The sequence below is a fragment of the Sphaerodactylus townsendi genome, linkage group LG02 (genome assembly GCF_021028975.2).
Source record: "Sphaerodactylus townsendi isolate TG3544 linkage group LG02, MPM_Stown_v2.3, whole genome shotgun sequence".
NCBI classification, from domain to species: Eukaryota; Metazoa; Chordata; class Lepidosauria; order Squamata; family Sphaerodactylidae; genus Sphaerodactylus; species Sphaerodactylus townsendi.
The window spans coordinates 16,484,522-16,506,278 of NC_059426.1; the positions used below are offsets into that span (position 1 = coordinate 16,484,522).

The window sequence follows — 21,757 nt, forward strand, 5'->3', positions numbered from 1 at the left end:
ATGGGGGTAAACAGCCAGGTGGTTGTATCTTTTCCTATCCCCGACCGTGCGGGGGGGGGGGGGGGGTGGCTAAGCTCCAAAACAACTCTTTTCTCACATTCTCTGGGAAAGCCAGCACAGAAGCCAAAGTAATGCGAACTAACAAAACATTTCCTGAAAGTGGGAAGAACTACAACAAAACAGTATAGACTATATACCAGGTAGGAATTTAATTTAAGTGAATGATGAGGGCAGAAGAATATGGAAGTTAGCTGCCCTGCGCTCAACACAGTGTTGGGGGAAAGCAGGTGTAAACTGAATAAAATAAGAACAAATTATGGGCCATGCACTGCAGTTCTCAAACAAGTAGAAACTTCAAGTAATTTTACAGCTCATCTAATATAGCATGATGTACCTTAAACTAGAGACTGAAATGCAGAGCATATAGGATAGGAAGTTAATATACTGCACTACAATACACAGGGCGCTGCTGGCAGGCAAACCAGTCCAAATTCTTTAGAGGGAAAAGAAAGTCACAAGGAAATATTCTCCACTTATGTCTGTCATTCCTAGGATTCTGATGATAATGCTATGAAATGAAGAGCCACAAGAGGAAGTGGAAGGAGGCCCAGTGATCTGTCGAAGGACGTGATATAACATCTGATCTGGCCTCTGAGAAAACAGAAACTAGGCAAGTTTTACCACCTGCAAAATGTTTTGGTAATCTAGAAGGCGGGCAGCCCCATCCAAGAGCCGTGTGCCTGGCTCCAGTGCTGCACCAGCTGCTGTCCCCAAAGAGGCTTCCCAGTGGTGTGGGGAGGCTTGAAAAGTCAAAGAGCTTCCTCACCGCCAAGAAGTTTCTATGGGTCTCAACTGACTTATGCCGCCTTAAAGGGACACTGGTGTGGTGCCCCGTGCCACACAAGCGGATTTGAGGGGGGGCCCTTGTTGGAATAAGCGACTTCTGCATGCCTGGACACTGGGGGGTGCTGTGTATCTCACTCTAACTGTGATGTTGCCTCTCTTGTTTGCCCTCCTTGTCTGGGCCAGGAGACCGCCCACTAACTTCCTTTCTTCCTCATGCTGGTTTCACTTCTGTTCTAGCCTCTGACCCGAGTGCATGGTCAGTGGCAGCCTGCTCAGTGGGGCTTTCCCACTGTAGCATCCTCTCACCTGCACACACGTGATGGTGCGTTAGTTGTGCCCACTTGTTGTAGGTAAAGTAATCTCTTTAGACTAGGGTTTCTTTCTATCTACCTTTTTCCTGGAACAAAGCTGTGAACTGGAGATGCTTGAATAAATGTAAGTTTTACTTTTTACATTTATCTCTTGGGAAGTTTCTATAAACTGCACTCACACACACTACTGGGCAGATTCATGACTCTAAACAAAATCTAACACCCCTTTGGATAGGGTTCTAAACATGCAATCGTACATAGATTTAACAGGCTTAGAGCTCGCACAGGATTGCACTGACGAATGTAAGGAATTCCTAATCATTCCTAATACAATCATCCCTAATACAACAATTCTACAAAGGTAAACTTACTGTTTGTTGCATGGAATCCACCTGTCTCCATCCTTTCCACAGTTTCCTTTCACAGTACCTTCCGTGTTAAGCTTCTCATAACAGTGTTTATGAGACCCTGAAGCCTCTAGTGAAGTAAATTAAAAAGTTAATTTTTATTAATCAAATCAACCAAGTAAAGTCTTCTCTCATTAGACTATATTCAAAATAATATGAATTGTTGCTATTCCCTAGTGCTAATTCTCAGACTACAGTTTACTAAGTTAACATCCTTTGCTTGTTCGTTAGTAATCTGGAATTGGCTTTGATTTGCTACTGTATATAAACATGTTGGGTAAACATGAAAATTTTTTATCACAGAAATGGTACTTAGGAATTTTGTTCCAAGATAAGAAGGGGCAGAAAGAACAGTGGGAGATCCGGCCCTGTTATGCTTGTGCTTGAATAATAGTTGGCAATCACATTTCTGGAAATCCTCTCGATCAAGCCAATTCTGTTCCGACTTATACTGCAAACATACATTTAAAATTGTGTATTTTGAACCCTCTCTCCAATCTACTTGGATGACTTAGTGTTTTCTGAGCTTATTTCTATTTGATATGCCTTGCCTTGCCTGTTGCCTAGAAAACATTAGGAAAACGCCTTTTTTTTAATGAAAAAGGGTCTATGTGGCTACAACATATGCTAATGTTATTTGCTAATTTAACAAGATTGTAGAACCACTTCAGATATCAACACTTTTAATTCTACCTTTGGCATAAGTACACATCCGCTATTAACATGGATTCATGAGTTCAAAGGAACAAGTTTAGAGTCTTGTGCAATAAAACATTACAGAAGATGGCATTCTAAAAACCAGGAAAGCATAAAGGTTATCCGGCTCTGTTTTTGAGCTGGAGCTCCTTCTCTAGACCTTCGCCCTCAAGCAGAGGTGTATTGGGGTGAAATGACGCCTGGAGACAACTCCTTCTCCAGGCGCCCCCACCCCATGTGCCCAGGGGCGGGGCTCAGGGTGTGGCCCCACACCGAGCCCCGCCCCCAAGCCCTCCAGCCTCCATGCAGGCGGGCTTTCGCCAGAGCTTTTGAAAGTCGGCTTTTGAAAGCATCGAGGGGGAGCAGGGCCACGCCCCTACCTCCATACAGGCCAGGGGTGGGGCTCTGGGGCAGGGCCACTCCCCAAGCCCCACCCCCAGCCTCCGTGTTTTCAAAAGCCAATCTGCAGGGAGGTGTGGGGGGCGTGGCTTGGTGGTGTGCAGCTGGGGCACAGGCTGTTTGGTCCAGCCCCCCCACATGACCAAAAGGCATGCGTATGCTTCTGCTCTCAGGTGAGAAATAGATGCAAGACTGATGAAAAAAGCAACAGAAAATACAAAAGATCAGAGCAGAGTTATGTGGATAAGAGAGAGAAAAGATTTAAGATTAGAGAACAGAAAGAACAATGAAATAGTGCAGGCAATTTAGCTAGCTGCTCTTCCCCTCAAGAGAGAAAAAGAACTGAGGAAGAGAGGGTGATCCCATACCCAACAGGAAGAGGAAAGAATTGTTCCTGCCTCCCCAATTGGAAAGTGGGAATCACATACAAGATGTCCTCCGGCTCAGAGGAAGAACTATGACTGGCCCAAGGTCACCCATCAGACTTCATGAGGAGTGGAGAATCAAACCTGGTCCCTTCCAAATTATAGAGTCCCCACTCTTAACCACTACACCATACTGGCTCTGTTTCTATTTCTGACCTCAAATACATTTGTAAGATTCTAAGAAATATTACACATAGACCTGTCTCCAATCACAGGTTGTATCACCATATTTCCATGGCTAAATGCCTAATAAAGCTAAAAACATATATACTTATGAGTATTTTTCCCTTTAATCTCTATACCTTTCTACTCCTGTGCAGTGCAATTTCAACTGAAAACCCTAGTGACTGCAAAGCTAGTAACACAAAGACAGAAAGAAATGCATGGGAATAAAGAATACTTAAATCCAACATACTTGGTCCCCAAATGTATTTGCATTGATTATCTCTTGATTTGCACTCTCCACTGTAGCAACGTCCCTACATTTAAAAAACAGAACAGTAAATACAATTGTGCATTTTGTGTTTTTCTCAAAGCCTGGTGTTAAAATAAGAGTTAACCTACACAAAATAGAATTTTTTTCCTACAAAGTTTGATCCCTTAAAAAGGACGGAATTATTTTGCATGGTTTCCCACATGACAGAAACCTCAAATGAGCTCTCCTTGAGAAAGAGACAGACAAGAAAAAAGAGAAAAGGAACAAACTGAAATTTTATTGACTGATATATGCTGGGGGAAACACTGGTTTGCATGCATAAAATATGCATTTTAAACTATTATAAACTGATGTGATGTGCTCCTATCCTGACGACACAGTTTTGCTGTCCTCTTCGCAAGTGGGTTTAAAACGCTTACTCAATCACTGCTCTGAGTACTGCATGAGAAATAGATTGGAATTGAACTATGAGAAATAAAAAATCCTTGTCTTTTCAAAAATCTGGAAACCCTGTAATTGGGGAATAAATGGCAATAGAACAGAACAGGTCAAGCATTTTAAATACCTACACATACATTTCCAATATAATGCATCTTGGACTTATCACTGTAGGTTAGGAATAAATACAGCTAAATCCCTAGCCATTACACATTTATTTTCTAACAATAGAAACCAACACGTTCCTGCTGCATTAAAAGTTTTTAAAATAAGTGCACTTGTGTTGTACGAAACACCATTATGGATTGGTGCTGTCAACTATTCCCTAGAACGAATTCAATCCAAATTCCTTCAGAAAATTTTGGAGATGCAGAGATGTGTTCTGTATGCAGTTCTGTGTTTTGAAACCGGTCAGGGTCTGTTGGAATCTCAGGCATGGCTTACAAGTATTGGGTACTGGCTACAATTCTGGTTCCTTTAGCCTCATTTAGCAAATGCTACCAGAATCAAATTTTTTAAATTGGCATCCTGCTACTGAGGAAAAAAACTAGATCCCTTGGCCTATCCATGGACTCGCTTTGTATTCTTTCAGCATCCGAGGCCTTCTAAAAAATAAAGGAGAAGAAGAGTTTGGATTTATATCTCCTGTAGGGGCTTACAATCTCCTTGCCCTTCCCCCCTCACAACAAACACCCTGTGAGGTGGGTGGGGCTGAGAGAGCTCCAAAAAGCTGTGACTCGCGCAAGGTCACTCAGCTGGCGTGTGTGGGAGTGCACAGACTAATCTGAATTCCCCAGATAAGCCTCCACAGGTCAAGCGGCAGAGCGGGGAATCAAACCCGGTTCCTCCAGATTAGAATGCACCTGCTCTTAACCACTACGCCACTGCAGACTTTTGAAGATTGAAGCAAAATCTTAATAAGTGCAGCCAAGGCTTGCTCCCCTTTGAAATTGGAGAGTCCGCTTAACGCTGGCCATACCACCACATACCTCCACTATCTCCAAAATATGAACCAAAATACAGCTATTTCTTCGGCCACATTAAATGTTATGCCCTTTGAAATTTCCAATGGAAGGTATCAAAATGTAGTATATTCAGAAAGGCACGGCCCTTGTAAGGTAGGCTGAATTGAAACTATTCAGCATGCTCTATGTTATTGTTGCTTTTACCTGGAAATCGGAACAAAATATCTCTGCCCTATTTTTGTAAATGGGACATGGCTTTTTGATTTTGCAAACTTGTTCCTTCTCTTGAATAATTTCAATCTTGAAATAAGCGAGAAAGCAGCAAAAAAATTTTTGCAAGATGCTGTAAAACTGCACCAAAATAAGACTGGGAGATAAGTTTATTCCATCTGTTGCAATTATGGCTTATCCTTAATTTTGTTTATAGTTTGATCATAATTGTTTACTATGTTTTATATGCCAATAAATGTTTTCTGTCTGTCTGTCCGTCTGTCAGATGTAAGGATAGCCCTGCTTCATCCAGTGCAGGCTCCAGCACCCAGCAAGCTCCGGATAATCAGACTGCAAATGGCCCTGACTGTATGTGCGCGTCTAGATTATGAGGAAGAATTTGAAAGAAGCGGTATGTGTGCCAGCGAACATGACCACTTGAAAATACTACAATACATGCTAGATATTAAGCAAAACACGCTTTAAAGACTTTCGCACCTGATTTGAATCACAAGCAAATCCATCTTGCTTATGAAGATTTGGTGGGCACTGTAAGAAAAAAAGAACATTAGTTTAATAGGAAAGTTTTGCATTGCGGGCCAAAAACAAGCATCTTGAATACATGTGGCACAGCCAGACAAAAGAGGATAATTCTAAGGCTATTTCTGCACAAAAGAGGATAATTCTAAGGCTATTTCTTTTCTCTGGGAGAATTTTAACGAAAAATGGGGTTGGTCGGACGCCTTCCCATTATTATTATTATTAGTATTGTGTAACCGCTGTTTTAAAGATTTTAATAACTTATTTATTATGTTTTATGTTGTACACCGCCCAGAGCCCCCAGGGGATGGGGCGGTATAAAAGTTTAAAAAATAAATAAAAAAAAAAAACAACCCAATAACAGCGCCCTAGGAATGGTTAAAACTCCTTCCCTGGGGCACTGTTAGCACAGCAGGTGCTCGTGCCGCCCAAGTGGTACAAAAATGCCACTTTTGAACCTCACTCGGGGTGCAAGGTTTTTCAAAAGCAGTGTCTTTCACCTGGTGCCATGTGAAAGGCAGCAGGTGGAAGGTGGCGTTTTCCCCCGCCATGGCCCCAAATGCCTCTTTACCTCCTCCTGGCTTCCGTCGCTCTGTGGAGGCCAGGGGACATGCCTCCTGGCCTCCATTCCTGCAGACATCACTCTGGCCATGGGGGCGTGTCCCCTGGCCTCCACAGAGCGACGGAAGCCAGGAGGAGGTGAGGAGGCGTTTGGGGGGCTGCACAGCTGTGCGGAGCCTGCTCCACCAGCTGCGCAGCCAGTGGGGCCATTCGTGCAAATAGCCCTGCTGCTCTGGCCGTGCGGAAACAGCTTAAGAGAGTGAGGAAGAAGAAATGCTAAGTACATTAACCACAATATTTAGTTGATTAACAAGTTAGACAAAGAGGAGAAACTGCAAGAAACTGTCAGAAAAGGAAATTCCATTCTCTCTCCGCTTGGCTGGCCAAAAGGCCGTAATAATAAATATCTATCGTTCTCTCTCCGCCAGTTGCGGCTACTTTCTTATCCCTGCTCTGGATCACTATCCTTCCTCTCCCACCCACCCACCCACCCACCCACCCCACACCCACCCCTTTTCCGCTCTCCATCTCAGCCTTCCCCCGCCCAACTTGCTGTCAACTGTGGTCTCTGCCACAGTTCTAACATTAAATCTCCAAACAAATGTTTGGGGTGAATGGTCAAAGTCTAGGGGGGGTTTTCCCTGCAATTCTGTCCAGCCGCTATAATACTTGTGGACAAAGAAAAAATATCCACGGAGACAACGAAAGAAAAAGGACACTAGATATGAGAGAATGGAAGACCACAATGTCTTAATTCACTAGAAGAGCAAAACTGTGCACAATATAAATAAGAACTGCACTTGGTAGCGTTCTTATATCAAGCCGCACGGTAGATTTTAGCTATTACAGTACTGGGAAAAGCACGTTAATCTTTTCCCCTTTTTATCCAGTGCCATCTTTTAAACTCTGGGCAGCAGCAGATAAGAGAAGGTATGTACTGTTCTACAAAATCTGGAATACAGTAAAGGAATTTAATTACCTGGCCAGAGTCCCCAGTACAGATCTCTGCAATGTCACACTCATTCACTGCATCACGACATTCAATTCCTCGTGCAAAAAACTACAAAACGAAGATTTAGTTAGGAAACCGGATGAAGGGCACGAAGAGTTCAAGCATTTTAGGCTGCTTTCTAAAACAAGCATCACTTTTAAAAGTACTTCTCAAGACGAAGGAATTTTCCCCTTTTAGTTTTAACATTAGGGGATTTTATACACTCAGTATTAGAAGTTCAGCACTAAATAATGTATACATATGTAATAACATACAGATTTAATGAAACGCAGTTTAAAGATCGGCCTGTCTACTTTTTATTGATGCACAGGTCCAACAACATATTATGATGGGATGTGAAGCTTCCATTAGTGTACAGGTGTCAAACTCGTGGCCCTCCAGATGTTATGGACTACAGTTGATGGGAACTGTAGTCCATAACATCTGGAGGGCTGCAAATTTGACACCTATGCGTGGAAACTTGACCACAAAGAGGCTCTTTTTCAAAAGGGCAAAGAGTAGAGACAGTGGGTTGGATCCTGCCTAACATTTCCAGTGATGGAAGGAGATTCATTTTCATACAAACTCCCTACTCATATCATTCCTGGGGCTTATCAGGGGACATTTGGGGCATGTGTGAGAAGGTAACAAAGTTGCTTGGCTGTGATAAATTTCAGGAAGATCCAAACCAGTAAATCCCATTATTCAAGCCAATCTGCAAACATACAGATAAAGGCAAAATAGGAGGGAACCTTTTCACAATATCTGCATGGTGAGAACTGAGTATTTTGCAGACTAAGAAATTTTGCAGATGGAAACCTTAAAAATCCAGTTTCAAATGGGAAAGTTGCCTGTTTTAGTGTACAAAACCACTTTTAAAGTGTACAATATACTGGCTTTATTCTTATATATGTTTACTGTATTTGAGAAAAATCATTAAAGAAGAAGAGTTGGATTTATACCCCCCTTTCTCTCCTGTAAGGAGACTCAAAGGGGCTTACAGCCTCCTTGCCCTTCCCCCCCACCCCCCCACAACAAACACCCTGTGACCGTAAATAAATATTATACATATAGTAAGTCCCCTGCATAGGCATTTTATAAGTCTGGGAATTTTAAATGTTTATCCCTGTTACCAATCAATGTATTTTATCTACTGTTTCGCTATTATGGTGAGATGGGATTTTAAGTACTAGTAATTGACTGCAACAAATAATAATTATAATATTCAGTTCACGTGAATACCCTCTTTGTATATACCACAGACTACATACTACCTTTGATCTGTGTTTCTAGTGTTCTTTTTCTCATACACATATAGTCTATGCTAACGGTACTGTGAAATTGATGTACTTTTGCTCTAGTATACTGGTCATTGACTGTAAAAAAAATGAGTGATTGTTTGATATACTGGCTTTATTATTATACATGTTTACTGTATTTGAGAAAAATCATTAAAGAAGAAGAAGAGTTGGATTTATACCCCCCTTTCTCTCATGTAAGGAGACTCAAAGGGGCTTACAGTCTCCTTGCCCTTCCCCCCCCCCAACCACAACAAACACCCTGTGAGGTGGGTGGGGCTGAGAGAGCTCCAAAGAACTCTAACTAGTCCAAGGTCACCTAGCTGGCATGTGTTGGAGTGCACAAGCTAATCTGGTTCACCAGATAAGCCTCCACAGCTCAAGTGGCAGAGTGGGGAATTAAACCTAGAGTGCACCTGCCCTTAACCACTACACCACGCTGGCAATCTTGAGGACCAAAGTACCCATTACACACAATTGCATACTGCTTTCCTGTGAATTTGTAGCATTGAAAAGAAGCTTCAGAAGCTGTTTAACCTCTTACTCTTCTGGCCATTTGCCTGCTGAGGATCAAACCCCTCCACTCCAATTCAATCCCACCGAAAGAACGAAAAAATGTCAGAACAGATAGTCTCCTGTTGATTATGTAATTGTTCCCTGATCTATCATCATAACAAAATTAAGTAAGATTTTCCCCACCACCACCACCAGAAAAGAAACTTGGCAGTACAAAGATAACAACTAGAAAAAACTCACAAGGCAGGTTTCGTTACAACACGGCCCATCACTGCAATGTGCTCCATTAGACAGTGAGCATTTCTTACAGCAGTTTTCACGGCAATCCTGAAGAAAACACAACATTTGTGAATATCCAAAACCAAAATAAATTAAGTTGCACAATCACCGAAAAAGATTAATGAGTAGTACTGCAAAACATACGAGTGCACAAAATCTTACACGCTGAGTACTGCAGAAGCAAAAAATATTTTATTTAGGGAGGAAGAACCCAAGTGCTTGTACTGGTAAAGTCTCTAAGGATATATTAACACATTTAAGTAGGAGAATCAACAACACTGACAGATTCTCTTCTTCTATCAGAATTCCTTAGTTTTTAAACAAAAGCCCTAGAGTCACATTTCATATTTCGTGGTTAAAACAATGGTTTGGGGACTTAATCAAAGAGATTCCCAATTTTCCTTTAGGGGAAGGTTTATTCATTTTCATATGTGAATACCTTTGTGCTAAAAGTAAAGTCTAAGCAGGCAAGCTACACTTTTCTTCTTTATTATTTCTGATGGAAATTGTTTTCCAACGTTCTCACTGAAGAAGGTTTATAAAGAAGCCCACTGAATCAATCACGTGGCTACTGAAGTTGTACTACACAGCAAAAGACTTATGAGTCACAATATACCTTAGCAAAATTGTTCTTGCAACGCTCCTTCTAAGAAACCATCTAGTACATGAATGAGAAGCAACAACTGGTTTTGTGTGTGTAAAAATACTCTGAACTTACCATTTGGAACCCACAGTCACAGTCTTCTCCTGGTTCCACGTACCCATTTCCACATTCAGTGGTATCGAACAACTGAAAAAGGCAAATACACAAAGGACTACTTAAAAATCCAAATGGATGTTTCTGTTTCTTCTAACATTGCAGTTGAATGAACAAACACACCCTCGGATTTCTGCAACTGCGCAAGGAGCGCACAACAAAGATTTTAAAAAATCATCTTTTAAACTACGGTAACGGCTGAGATGGTGGAATGAAAGGCAAAGAACAAGACTGTTTATCTTTATAGGCTTTCCACAGAACCAAATCAAATGGCAAGGAACCTATTCAATGTTGGTCAAGTTGACACCTCCAAGGAGCACTAGCCATACCCTCTATGACACAACAGCAAGCACTCTGCAGATAAAGTTGATCACATTCACCCCAGTCTTAATGCCACGACTGAATCAGTGCTGATGAACAACATGCGTTGCTCAAACTCTTTCCTAGGATAAGGAAGGAATGTTGTGGTATAGCTGAAGAACAGGATTGCTTTTTCAGCTGTATTCCTGTATCACACATCTGATTCAGTTTGCAACATAAAATTTGCTTTAGTCGTGTACTGAGCAATGGTATCTTCCAATAAGTGGTTTAATTTGTATCAGGACACTTAAGAGTTGGTGTCTTCCTAGTGATGGTTGCATACCCTTTAGGACAGTGATGGCTAACCTTTTTGAGACCGAGTGCCCAAATTGCAACCCAAAACCCACTTATTTATCGCAAAGTGACAAACCCGGCAATTTAACCTGAATACTGAGATTTTAGTTCAGAAAAAAAGGTTGGCTCCGAGACGTGCGTTACTCAGGAGTAAGCTTGGTGGTAGTCGTTATCTTTGCTTTGAAGCAACCATGCAACTCTTTGAACGGGTGAATCACGACCCTTGGAGGGTTTACTCAGAAGCAAGTTCCATTGCCAGCAACCAAGCTTACTCCCAAGTAAACGATCGCGCTTTAGTTCTTTGCATGAGAATCAGTGGGGTTTAACAGCGCTTAACAGGGTTACTTACACTGCTTCCCCAAAACTAGGTCTTAGGTTTAATGCTAATAATCGAGCCCAGTGGCCCAGGCCAGCCTAGATGTGTGTGTGTGTGTGGGGGGGGATTCTCTCCCCTCCCCCATGATGAACTCTGTTTGCGTGTGCCCACAGAGAGGGTTCTGAGTGCCACCTCTGGCACCCGTGCCATAGGTTCGCCACCACTGCTCTAGGACAATAAGAACCCATAGAAACAGAGGCCTCTTGCTGAAGGGGGCCAAACTAACAGGTCAGCAAAATCACAAGCTGCTGAATGGTCCAGAAGAATCAACAAGATCCCAGCAAAGGTTGTCTATCAGGCAAGCAAAGCGACATCCATCTCAAAAGATGGTCAGAAGCCAGGACCATCCGGATGTACCTGGTGCTGACTGGCCACCACATGCTTGTCAAGTACCTTACGCAACAACAGGTCTGGCACCACCCAGGCCAGAACATCCCTGGAGTTCAAGGAACATTTCTTCAAAGAATGCCCTCAGGATAAAGAGTCAAAGAACAACACTTAATATATAGTTCTGGCCTACCTTTGTTGGCCTGTTGAAAAGGCAGGATCCTCCCCCGCGGGATAAAAATTCCTTGTATTCTGCAATACTGCACTTTGAGAATTTTCTGGGGTGATAGACCCTAAACACAACAAAGATGGAGAAATATGCTTCATTATAAGGCACTGAAGAATGTAACAATTTACTAGATTTTAAAAAACAGCACAACAATGTATGGCTCATTCCGCACTTGCAGAATATTGCACTTTCAAACTGCTTTCAGTGCTCTTTGAAGCTGTGCGGAATAGCAAAATCCACTTGCAAACAGTTGTGAAAGTGGTTTGAAAATGCATTATTTTGCGTGCGCGGAAGGGGCCTATGCTTGCTCAGATAAATGTAATTCCAGAGTCACTTGGCATAATTTGGACAAGATGTCTGCACCATTTTTTCCCCAGTATTTTTTTGGGTTCGGGTTTAATAGTCCCACAAAATTTTTGCAAATCCTGAAAAAAGTCAAATCCTCATGCAGGCTTTTGGGGGGAAATTGAAATTTTTGGGGGTTTACTAAACCCAGTGGCGTAGCTGCTGGGGGAGGGGTGGGGTGTCTTGGACGGGGTGTGGGCGCAGGGCACACACATGCCCTGGGCACAGTTCCCCCTTGCTACGCCCCTGACTAAACCCAAACCTGAAAAATTCCAGCTGCTTCCCAACTCCATGTGGATTTCAGAGGCAGCAACAACGCCGAACTGAACGATGGACTTGGCCTGGCCAAACCAAGCATTCCACTCTGCACTGCGCCTGCTGCCACTGAGACCACATGGAGTTGGGTCAGTATGGGACTTGGCTTTTTTCGGGTTTTTCTCCAGTACCTTTGCAAGTAATTTATCTAAAATTGTCCAGTTATAAGGAGTGGACTGTGATAACTTATAGTTTTCTTGCTGGTCTCTGACTGTAATCGAAATAAATATATGAATAGAGTTTTCTTGCAATTACTTTTACATGCAAGAAATAGTTTTCTTGTAATTACTTTTACATGCAAGAAATGTTGGTATTTTAAAAAAACAGCAGTTCTCTCCCATCCAGAAATGAAGTACCCCATTTCAAGCTAAGAATACAGAAAGTGATGTATGAAGTCATTTATATATTTGGGGATAAGGTTTGGTATTGATGTATTTATACATGCAAGCTGGTTATTAGTGTAAACATAGGAGCCTTAGCTTGTTCTCAGCAACTCATACACAATACATCTCTCTTAGGTACTGAACATCATAGATCATTATAGCATCATAGATCATTATAGAATCATAGATCATTATAGAATCATAGATCATTATAGCATACCCTGTTTCTTCCATGATGCATCCTCCCCAAGATTCTGTGCAGTCACATTCTTCTCAGCAGAACACACACACACAAAAATGAAGAACAGCAGTTAAAATATAATAAGCAGCAACTACAAAAAGCATTGGTCTAAAGGGAGGAGGGCTAACAAGAAACTTTGCTCCCCCCCAGTATTGTATTATGGAAGCATATCTAGCAGGGAAGGCTACAAGGGAAGGGTTTTCTCAGGGTATTCCTGCAAATATCATTACATTTTTTTCAGGCTATCTGTACGCTCTTCCCTCAAGATGCGTACTGAAGTTAGCAGGCTATCATTTCAAAATTTAATTCTTCACCACATGGCTTTGGCCACCCACGCTATATGCCAAATCATCATAAATTGAGAAGATATAAATTAGATGTTCTTTTCTTTATCTACGCTAAGCAGACTCTATATACAAAGGTCAAAAGAACTAACTCCCCTCACAATCTGCCTGCACTATCAAGCCTCAAACCCATGACCCAATAACTTTTGTGGCCTTGCACTGGAACACATGTCAGTAGGCCCTATTCTTGTCAGTATTATGTTCCATAGAAAAACACAGACTCGGGCTAAAAATACATACCAAAGGGAAACATTAAATCAACACATTTATAGTGCCATCCTAATCAGGTTCATACTTATCCAAGCCTACTGATTTCAATCAAAGGCACAACTGCCTAGGATGGCACTGGTAGTGTATATAACAATTGCTACCTTAAGGAAGGAAGGAAGGAAGGAAGGAAGGAGAAGGAAGGAAGGAAGGAAGGAAGGAAGGAAGGAAGGAAGGAAGGAAGGAAGGAAGGAAGGAAGGAAGGAAGGAAGGAAGGAAGGAAGGAAGGAAGGAAGGAAGGAAGGAAGGAAGGAAGGAAGGAAGGAAGGAAGGCTGTCATAAAAAATCTGACTGATTATTGACTGCAGAACTGGAAACATTTAGTTAAGCAAGCAAATATATATATGCACATATACACAAGGAGATAAAGGCATGGAAAATGGAATCCACCACAGCCCCTCTCCACTGCTGTGGAGCTAAGAAGTTGGGAGCTGCGGTACAGCAGGCTGGTTATCTTAAATGACTGACTCATATGGCAGAAATGCAACTCTTACCGGCCTGCAGAGGAGAGGTGGCAGTGGCAGGGTTGGCAGCAGTGCCTCGGCTGACACCAAAGTTGTCTTAAGTGCGCGGGCTCAGCTGTCCCTTCCTCCTCCACCCTCTGCAAGCTCAGACAATGGGCTTTTCCGCATTCTCATTTTTCTTGCTTGGGTGTTTCCGTTGCTTTAGGAAGGTTTTCTTCTTCCACATGTGTTAGGCTTCCTCTAGTGGTCGACTCAATTTTATACTGCTTTATTTCTCGGCACAAAAACCTGCAGTTTAAATCTGCAGGGAAATATGCTGGATATAAACCAGTGGAATATAGAATCAATCACTAGAGGAAGCAAAATACATGCAGAACAGGAAAAAAAAACCCCACTGAAACATCACACCAGTGAGGAAAATGAGAGTGCAGAAAAGACCAGTGTTCCACTCTGGGAGGGGATTAAACCTTCCCCCTCCATTTTTTTCTATTTGGGGGGTAAATCTGGATAGGACACCAGGTTTGCAGAAGAGCCCCTGCTCTCTCAATCTGGCTCCACTCACTGGATCTAGCAATGCACATGGAGCTAGATCCAGGATATTAGAAGCAGGGAACCCACAAAGAAGGGTGGTGACACATCATCTGGTCGCCACATCTCAAAAAGGATATCGAAGAGATACAAAAAGTGCAGAGAAGGGCAACGAGGATGATTGAAGGATTAGAGCACCTTCCTTATGAGGAGAGACTGCAGCGTTTGGGACTCTTTAGTTTGGAGAGGAGACGTCTGAGGGGGGATATGATTGAAGTCTATAAAATTATGCATGGGGTAGAAAATGTTTCTCACAATACTAGAACCAGGGGGCATACATTGAAAATGCTGGGGGGAAGAATTAGGACTAATAAAAGGAAACACTTCTTCACACAACGTGTGATTGGTGTTTGGAATATGCTGCCACAGGAGGTGGTGATGGCCACTAACCTGGATAGCTTTAAAAGGGGCTTGGACAGATTTATGGAGGAGAAGTCAATCTATGGCTACCAATCTTGATCCTCCTTGATCTGAGATTGCAAATGCCTTAGCAGACCAGGTCCTCAGGAGCAGCAGCAGCAGAAGGCCATTGCTTTCACATCCTGCATGTGAGCTCCCAAAGGCACCTGGTGGGCCACTGCGAGTAGCAGAGTGCTGGACTAGATGGACTCTAGTCTGATCCAGCAGGCTAGTTCTTATGTTCTTATCATTTTTCTGACACGTGTTCCTTTTTCCCATCCTCCCAGCAGCTCCCATATCACCTCCCATTTGGGGTTTTCTTTTTCCCACCTACCAAACCAGCTTTTATGTGCCCCTTTATCCAACTTTACGTATTATTTACCTAATTTACACCCTGTCTTTCACCCCAATGAGATTCCCAACTTGCATCACTCTCCTCTCCTCCATTTAATCCTCCTCACAACTGCAGAGGTATACTAGGCTGAAAGTGTGTGACTATTCCAAAGTCACCCAGCTAAGCTTATGTGGCAGAGAGAGGATCTGAACCAGCGTCTCCTAGATCTTAGTTTGACACTTGACTACATCACATTGGCTCTCAGCTTTCGTTTCTTCCTTTCCCTGGCAGCTTCTCACTGGGGAAATTCCAGCCAAGTTGCAGAAGTCATGTGGCAGTAAGTAACTCAGGCGAGTCTCATGACAGCCCCTGCGTTGGCAGTTCCTGAGCCTGGGAAAGTTGCATAGCATCAAGTTATCTGGCAAACACTGCCAGACACTGTTGAGTTCCACAAAGTGCATTTTAGTGTGTGGCCCGGGCAAGTCATGGGATGGCCGCTGTAGCATAGCAGCAAGTTCTCAGGTAGATGTTACCATGCCTGGGTAAGTCAAGGAAATCACATGGTAGCTTGCTGGTTGCTGCCACCCCTGGCCCCAATGAGTCCTCCCTTCAGGCCTGGGGTAAGGGAAGAAGAGGTGGACCGGGATGTCAAAACAGACCTGGAAAGAACCACAGCCCTCCCCGAGTCTTGTGAATTGCAATTTTTTCTGCAAACCTGGGGATTCTGCAAATTTGTCTTGTCTAGTCATGGCTCCAGTCTCTGGATTTATATATCCACAGATGGAGTGATGTGGAAAATTAGGTATATTGATCACACACTGGTTTGATATAAAGTTATTACCTCAAAAATTAAATTACATATAAGTTTTGTAAACGCAATCTAAATATGAGAACAGAAGCAAGCTACGTACTTGGTTTTCTGGCTCCCGGCTCCCACTGTATTCCTAAATTCTGAGCCAGACTTTGGGACAGTTCTTGCGCCATTGCCCAAGGAAGGCCATACTATTTGAAACAAAAACATAAAACTACTAAAGATTATTGCAATTTATAGTGTAAAGCTTCTGTCGTACCATTTATTCTGTGTGGTATTTGATCCCCAACCCTAAAACATACTTTGATGGAAATAAATTAGACTAATCTAAATCAGGTTTACATCCTAATTGAAAAGTGCAGACTTGTACACTGTTGTACAACAGGTACACTGTTCAGAAACAAAACAGAAGGATTTGTTTCCTTAATTTCCAAGGAAAATATACGAATCTAGTTTCCTTATCTATGATGCAAAGGTCCATGAGCTGAGTTTTATCAGCCCATCAGAAGAATTATTTTCTTAATACAACAGTGGGAGAAAGAACAACCTCTCTCTTAAGAATGTGGATGTGTTAATTTAATTGCAAATAAAATTAGTTTAAATCTATAATGCAAATAACATCTTCAGTGGCTATCATTTTGAGGTTAAACTTTCGGTTCACAACTATGGTTCAAGGGCATTTTTGCACAAAGATTGTTTGCATTTTTTCAAGAAATGTATACAAATGACCAGTGCAGTGACGAGCAAATCAGTACAGGCTGAACACAAGCCATGATGCCAAGCTAGGACTAGTAGCACCAAAGTCCCACCTTATGGAAGTACCTCCTTCATGGAGGTAATTTTCCTCTCACTTCAGGTTTTGCTATGCCGTTACTATTAGAAGTGATGCCTAGAAGTGCCCTACAACTAGAAGGAAACATTAATTACAGAAGTGGCGTAGGAGGTTAAGAGCTCGTGTATCTAATCTGGAGGAACCAGGTTTGATTCCCAGCTCTGCCGCCTGAGCTGTGGGGGCTTATCTGGGGAATTCAGATTAGCCTGTACACTCCCACACACACCAGCTGGGTGTCCTTGGGCTAGTCATAGCTTTTCAGAGCTCTCTCAGCCCCACCTACCTCACAGGGTGTTTGTTGTGAGGGGGGAAGGGCAAGGATATTGTAAGCCCCTTTGAGTCTCCTGCAGGAGAGAAAGGGGGGATATAAATCCAAACTCTTCTTCTTCTTCTCCTTCAAGGAGAACTCTCTCATCATTTTTAGCTGAACTACTAGGGATAATGAAGGAAAAGGCCCGGCAAAATAAAAATGACCGAAACTTTTACTGTAAAGTTAAGTTCCAAGAACAAGATTTGATACTGGAGATCTTCGGCAACAGATGTGAAAATATCCATGATACCAGATGCACCTGAAACAGGCAAAATTGTTTGTGGTGTGGAAATCCCTAATTATTATTATTAATAATAATTTATTTTGCTACTGAGGAACATACGGAATACAAGAGCTGCTACATATTTCTAATAAGTCTTTATTAAAAAATGCTAAGCAGCAGCAATCAATTATCTTTCAGGTTACAGTTTAACAATATACCTATGAACAAAACTTTGGGATTTGGAAAACCTTACAAGAAATACCCTTTAAAAAGGCAGAGGATGTTTTTATTACCCTCCCCCCAATAACCATCCATAGAGAAAGATTACCTCATTGACACCAACGCCTCGAGTCACAGAACAAATTCCTCCAAAATAACTCAGACTGCTCCTTTTGTAGTGAAACGTCACATTCCTTAAGAACAAAGATAAGCCACGTGACAATAAAAGGTTTCTTTGTACAGCAAATAGTGGCAACATCTTTCAAATGCATGTAAGATCTCTCCTTGCAGCATGTCAATTACTACTGTGTTCTCACAGCTAAATTAATCTTCAAAAATGGCCAACAGAGTCTATCCCTCCACCCCTGCAATGGATACCTTAATCATAGTTTCCGTTTGAAAGGCAGGGTTTTTGAGTGAAGCAAATTCACAGGGGAATAATTTAAAAAGGGCCTGGTCCCCCATCCCTGTCCCCCCTCACTTCCTTTGTAGCACAGGAAGTGCTTTGTAGCACAGGAAGTGTTACCACCAATGAACCTTGAGAATGGCCCCTTCCGTACATGCAGAATAATGCACTTTCAATCCACTTTTAATGCACTTTGAAGCTGGATTTTACCAGCGGAGGTTATAAAATCCACCTTTTGCAAAACACTGTGAAAGCGGATGGAAGCAGTGCACTTTTCCGCATGTGCAGAAGTGCGCCATTGTGTCAGCGTCTTCCCTTTGGTGAAGTCTCTGCCAATGTCTGCAAGACTCCACTCTCTTTCAACACACTTAGAAGTAGGGGCACAACTTCTTGTTGATTCCCCAAAACAGAGTCTGAGACTCTTTTGCCTTCAGTGAAGTTGGTGCCCAGTTGCACTGAGTGGAAGGACAGGCTGCTATTGGGCATTTTGCTACGTCAATAAACATCACTACTGCAGGAACAAGGAAATCCCATTGACAGCTGTGAAAATAAAGCACATAATATGCCCCAGAGCCCATTTGTGATCCTGTCTACATGGACTTTGTAGTTATACTTGTAAACTACCTACAAAAGTATACAGTTCGTTATCTTCCTCCTCCAACATTTTTTTCCTGGTGCCACCTTGGCCTGTAGATGGTCTAGGCATAACTCTGCCCTTGCCTAAAAACACTACAAAGACCTGCTACCTGAGACTGCAGACTGCCAGTTTTTCTAATTTTTGTCCTATTTCAGGTGTTTTCTGCTGATATTGTACTTTTTCCCAATTTTGAGTTTTGTGGGCAATGGATGTTTTGATTTAGTGATTCTTTTAGATTTTTCCTGAATTGAAAGTCTGCATGATGCCTCGACCCGTGTCCCAGGAGAAAATGCCATATAAATATGCTAAATAAATACTTTTGCTAATGTATCTGTTGAATTGAAATAAAATGTAGACACAAACATTTGTTACTGATATATATTTTGTAGATTACTGATTTTTGTATTTTTCCAATGACTTTGTCGTGACCTGTGTAGCTCCACGCTGGCTGGATCTCATCAGATCTCAAAAGTTAAACAGGGTTGGCCCTGGGTAGTATTTGACCCTTTAAGGAATACCAGGGTTGTGATGTGGAGGAAGTCTCTAGCTTTGGAATCCCTATGGGATTGCCATAAGTCAGCTGTGTCATGATGGTGAAAATGAATAGATAATTAAGGGGTTGATATTGTAACACTGTTTTCATTGAAAAACTGTTAAGGTGTCAGTGGTCTGGTGTTAATGTCTATGCTTTTTTGCTGGGCAGGGCTTCAATGGATATCCTTCATTGTATTGTCAAAGGCTTTCACGGCCAGAATCACTGGGGTGCTGTGTGGTTTCCAGGCTGTATGGCCATGTTCTAGCGGCATTCTCTCCTGACGTTTTGCCTGCATCTGTGGCTGGCATCTTCAGAGGATCTGATAGTAATATATACTCCACTTGCTTTCCTACTATCAGACCCTCTGAAGATGCCAGCCACAGATGCAGGCAAAATGTCAGGAGAGAATGCTGCTAGAACACAGCCATACAGCCCGGAAACCACATAGCACCCCAGATATCCTTCATTGTTTTGTTATTATTCTGTAAACCTCTTGGGGCAGGTTCCTGGAGAGGCAGCATTAAAAAATTTAAACAAATAAATGAGAGGGAGAGAGTATGGCACAGTCTTTCAGAAAACGGTGAAACATATAAAAATATTAAAGCCAGCAATACATACGAGAGAAGGTGAACAGCGTCGGCACGCTGCTTGATGTACTGCTGTCGATATCGGGCAAAATCATGAAGCATCTGCCTTGGGTCGGGGCGAACGGTGATACGATCCCTGTCTGACCAGGTTTCCACAGCAACCAAAACCACCCTGGTGTTCAGCTGCTCCTTGTAAATCTGAGGTCAGAGACAGGACAGGCACAGGAGTAGAACACTGGGTCAAACATGCACAATTAGCCAGTTTGTCATTGGAGGGACAAAAGGGGTAAAGGAAGAGGGAAACACGGGTACATCATTAGCCAACATAGAGCTTAACTTTTTTAAAAAACATCAGTAAGTTTACATTAAATCAAAGCTTACGTTTCATCTAGTTCAGTGGATGGCGAACCTATGGCACGGGTGCCAGAGGTGGCACTCAGAGCCCTCTCTGTGGGCACGCACAAACAGAGTCACCCCCCCATCATCAATAATAATAATAATAATAATACGATCTAGGCTGGCCTGGGCCACTGGGCTTGATTATTAGCATTAAACCTAAGACCTAGTTTTGGGGGAGCAGTGTAGGTCACCCTGTTAAGTGCTGTTAAGCCTCACTAATTTTCATGAGAAGAACTAAAGCGTGATCCTTTACTTGGGAGTAAGCTCGGTTGCTGGCAATGGGGCTTGCTTCTGAGTAAACCCTCCTAGGGTCGTGATTCACCCGCCGGAAGAGTTGCACGGTTGCTTCAAAGCAAAGTCACCGGCTACCACCAAGCTTACTCCCGAGTAACGCACTTTGCGATAAATAAGTGGGTTTTGGGTTGCAATTTGGGCACTCGGTCTCGAAAAGGTTCGCCATCACTGATCTAGTCACAGAGAAATAACAGAATGGCTTGCTCGTTTAACCAGAAGACCCAGGCAGATATTTGTACATAATTAAGGGATTGATATTTTACCACAGTTTTCATCAGAAAACTGTTATTGTGTCTCATTAACTTGCAAACATAAATTGAGCATAATGTAACAGCCTCCTGGAAAAAGTTAGCAGGTTCCCACCCACCTGAGTCCTCAGTGAGGATGCAAACCAGAACTATTCCAGTGACCTTCTGAGAGAACCTGAGTATGGGCAGAAGGATGATACCCAGCTGGTGGGGACATCAGGTGTTTTTAAATAGCTTCTTAGTGTTTTATACACATTGTTTATTTTTTAAAATTAAACTGCTTTCATAATGTCACTCTCGAGAAAGGCAGGGATACAAATATTTTCTAAAAATAAATGGATGACCTCACCGCACAGTAGGAAATAAAATGTAAATGTATTGTGGAAATATCAAGACAGCCATTATGCCTCACTTATCACTACACGTAATTGAAATCTTAGGGCAGTGGTGGCGAACCTTTGGCACTCCAGATGTTATGGACTACAATTCCCATCAGCCCCTGCCAGCATGGCCAATTGGTCACCCTCCCCCCACCCCACCCCCCCCCCCCCCCACCCCCCCCCCCCCCCACCCCCCCCCCCCCCCACCCCCCCCCCCCCCCACCCCCCCCCCCCCCCACCCCCCCCCCCCCCCACCCCCCCCCCCCCCCACCCCCCCCCCCCCCCACCCCCCCCCCCCCCCACCCCCCCCCCCCCCCACCCCCCCCCCCCCCCACCCCCCCCCCCCCCCACCCCCCCCCCCCCCCACCCCCCCCCCCCCCCACCCCCCCCCCCCCCCACCCCCCCCCCCCCCCACCCCCCCCCCCCCCCACCCCCCCCCCCCCCCACCCCCCCCCCCCCCCACCCCCCCCCCCCCCCACCCCCCCCCCCCCCCACCCCCCCCCCCCCCCACCCCCCCCCCCCCCCACCCCCCCCC

General features: G+C 43.4%; 1 protein-coding gene across 1 annotated transcript in view; it reads right to left on the bottom strand.

Annotated features, from left to right (window-relative positions):
* Window positions 1-21,757, bottom strand: part of ADAM23 (ADAM metallopeptidase domain 23) — a 95,613-nt gene that overhangs the window by 31,072 nt on the left and 42,784 nt on the right. The window contains exons 5-15 of the mRNA XM_048484451.1: window positions 19,933-20,099; window positions 17,846-17,930; window positions 16,253-16,343; window positions 12,925-12,973; window positions 11,626-11,725; window positions 10,037-10,108; window positions 9,280-9,366; window positions 7,214-7,294; window positions 5,632-5,682; window positions 3,500-3,563; window positions 1,529-1,634 (exon numbers count right to left, since the gene is read on the bottom strand). Coding sequence (XP_048340408.1) covers window positions 1,529-1,634; window positions 3,500-3,563; window positions 5,632-5,682; window positions 7,214-7,294; window positions 9,280-9,366; window positions 10,037-10,108; window positions 11,626-11,725; window positions 12,925-12,973; window positions 16,253-16,343; window positions 17,846-17,930; window positions 19,933-20,099 — 953 coding nt within the window. The remainder of the gene's footprint in view (window positions 1-1,528; window positions 1,635-3,499; window positions 3,564-5,631; window positions 5,683-7,213; window positions 7,295-9,279; window positions 9,367-10,036; window positions 10,109-11,625; window positions 11,726-12,924; window positions 12,974-16,252; window positions 16,344-17,845; window positions 17,931-19,932; window positions 20,100-21,757) is intronic.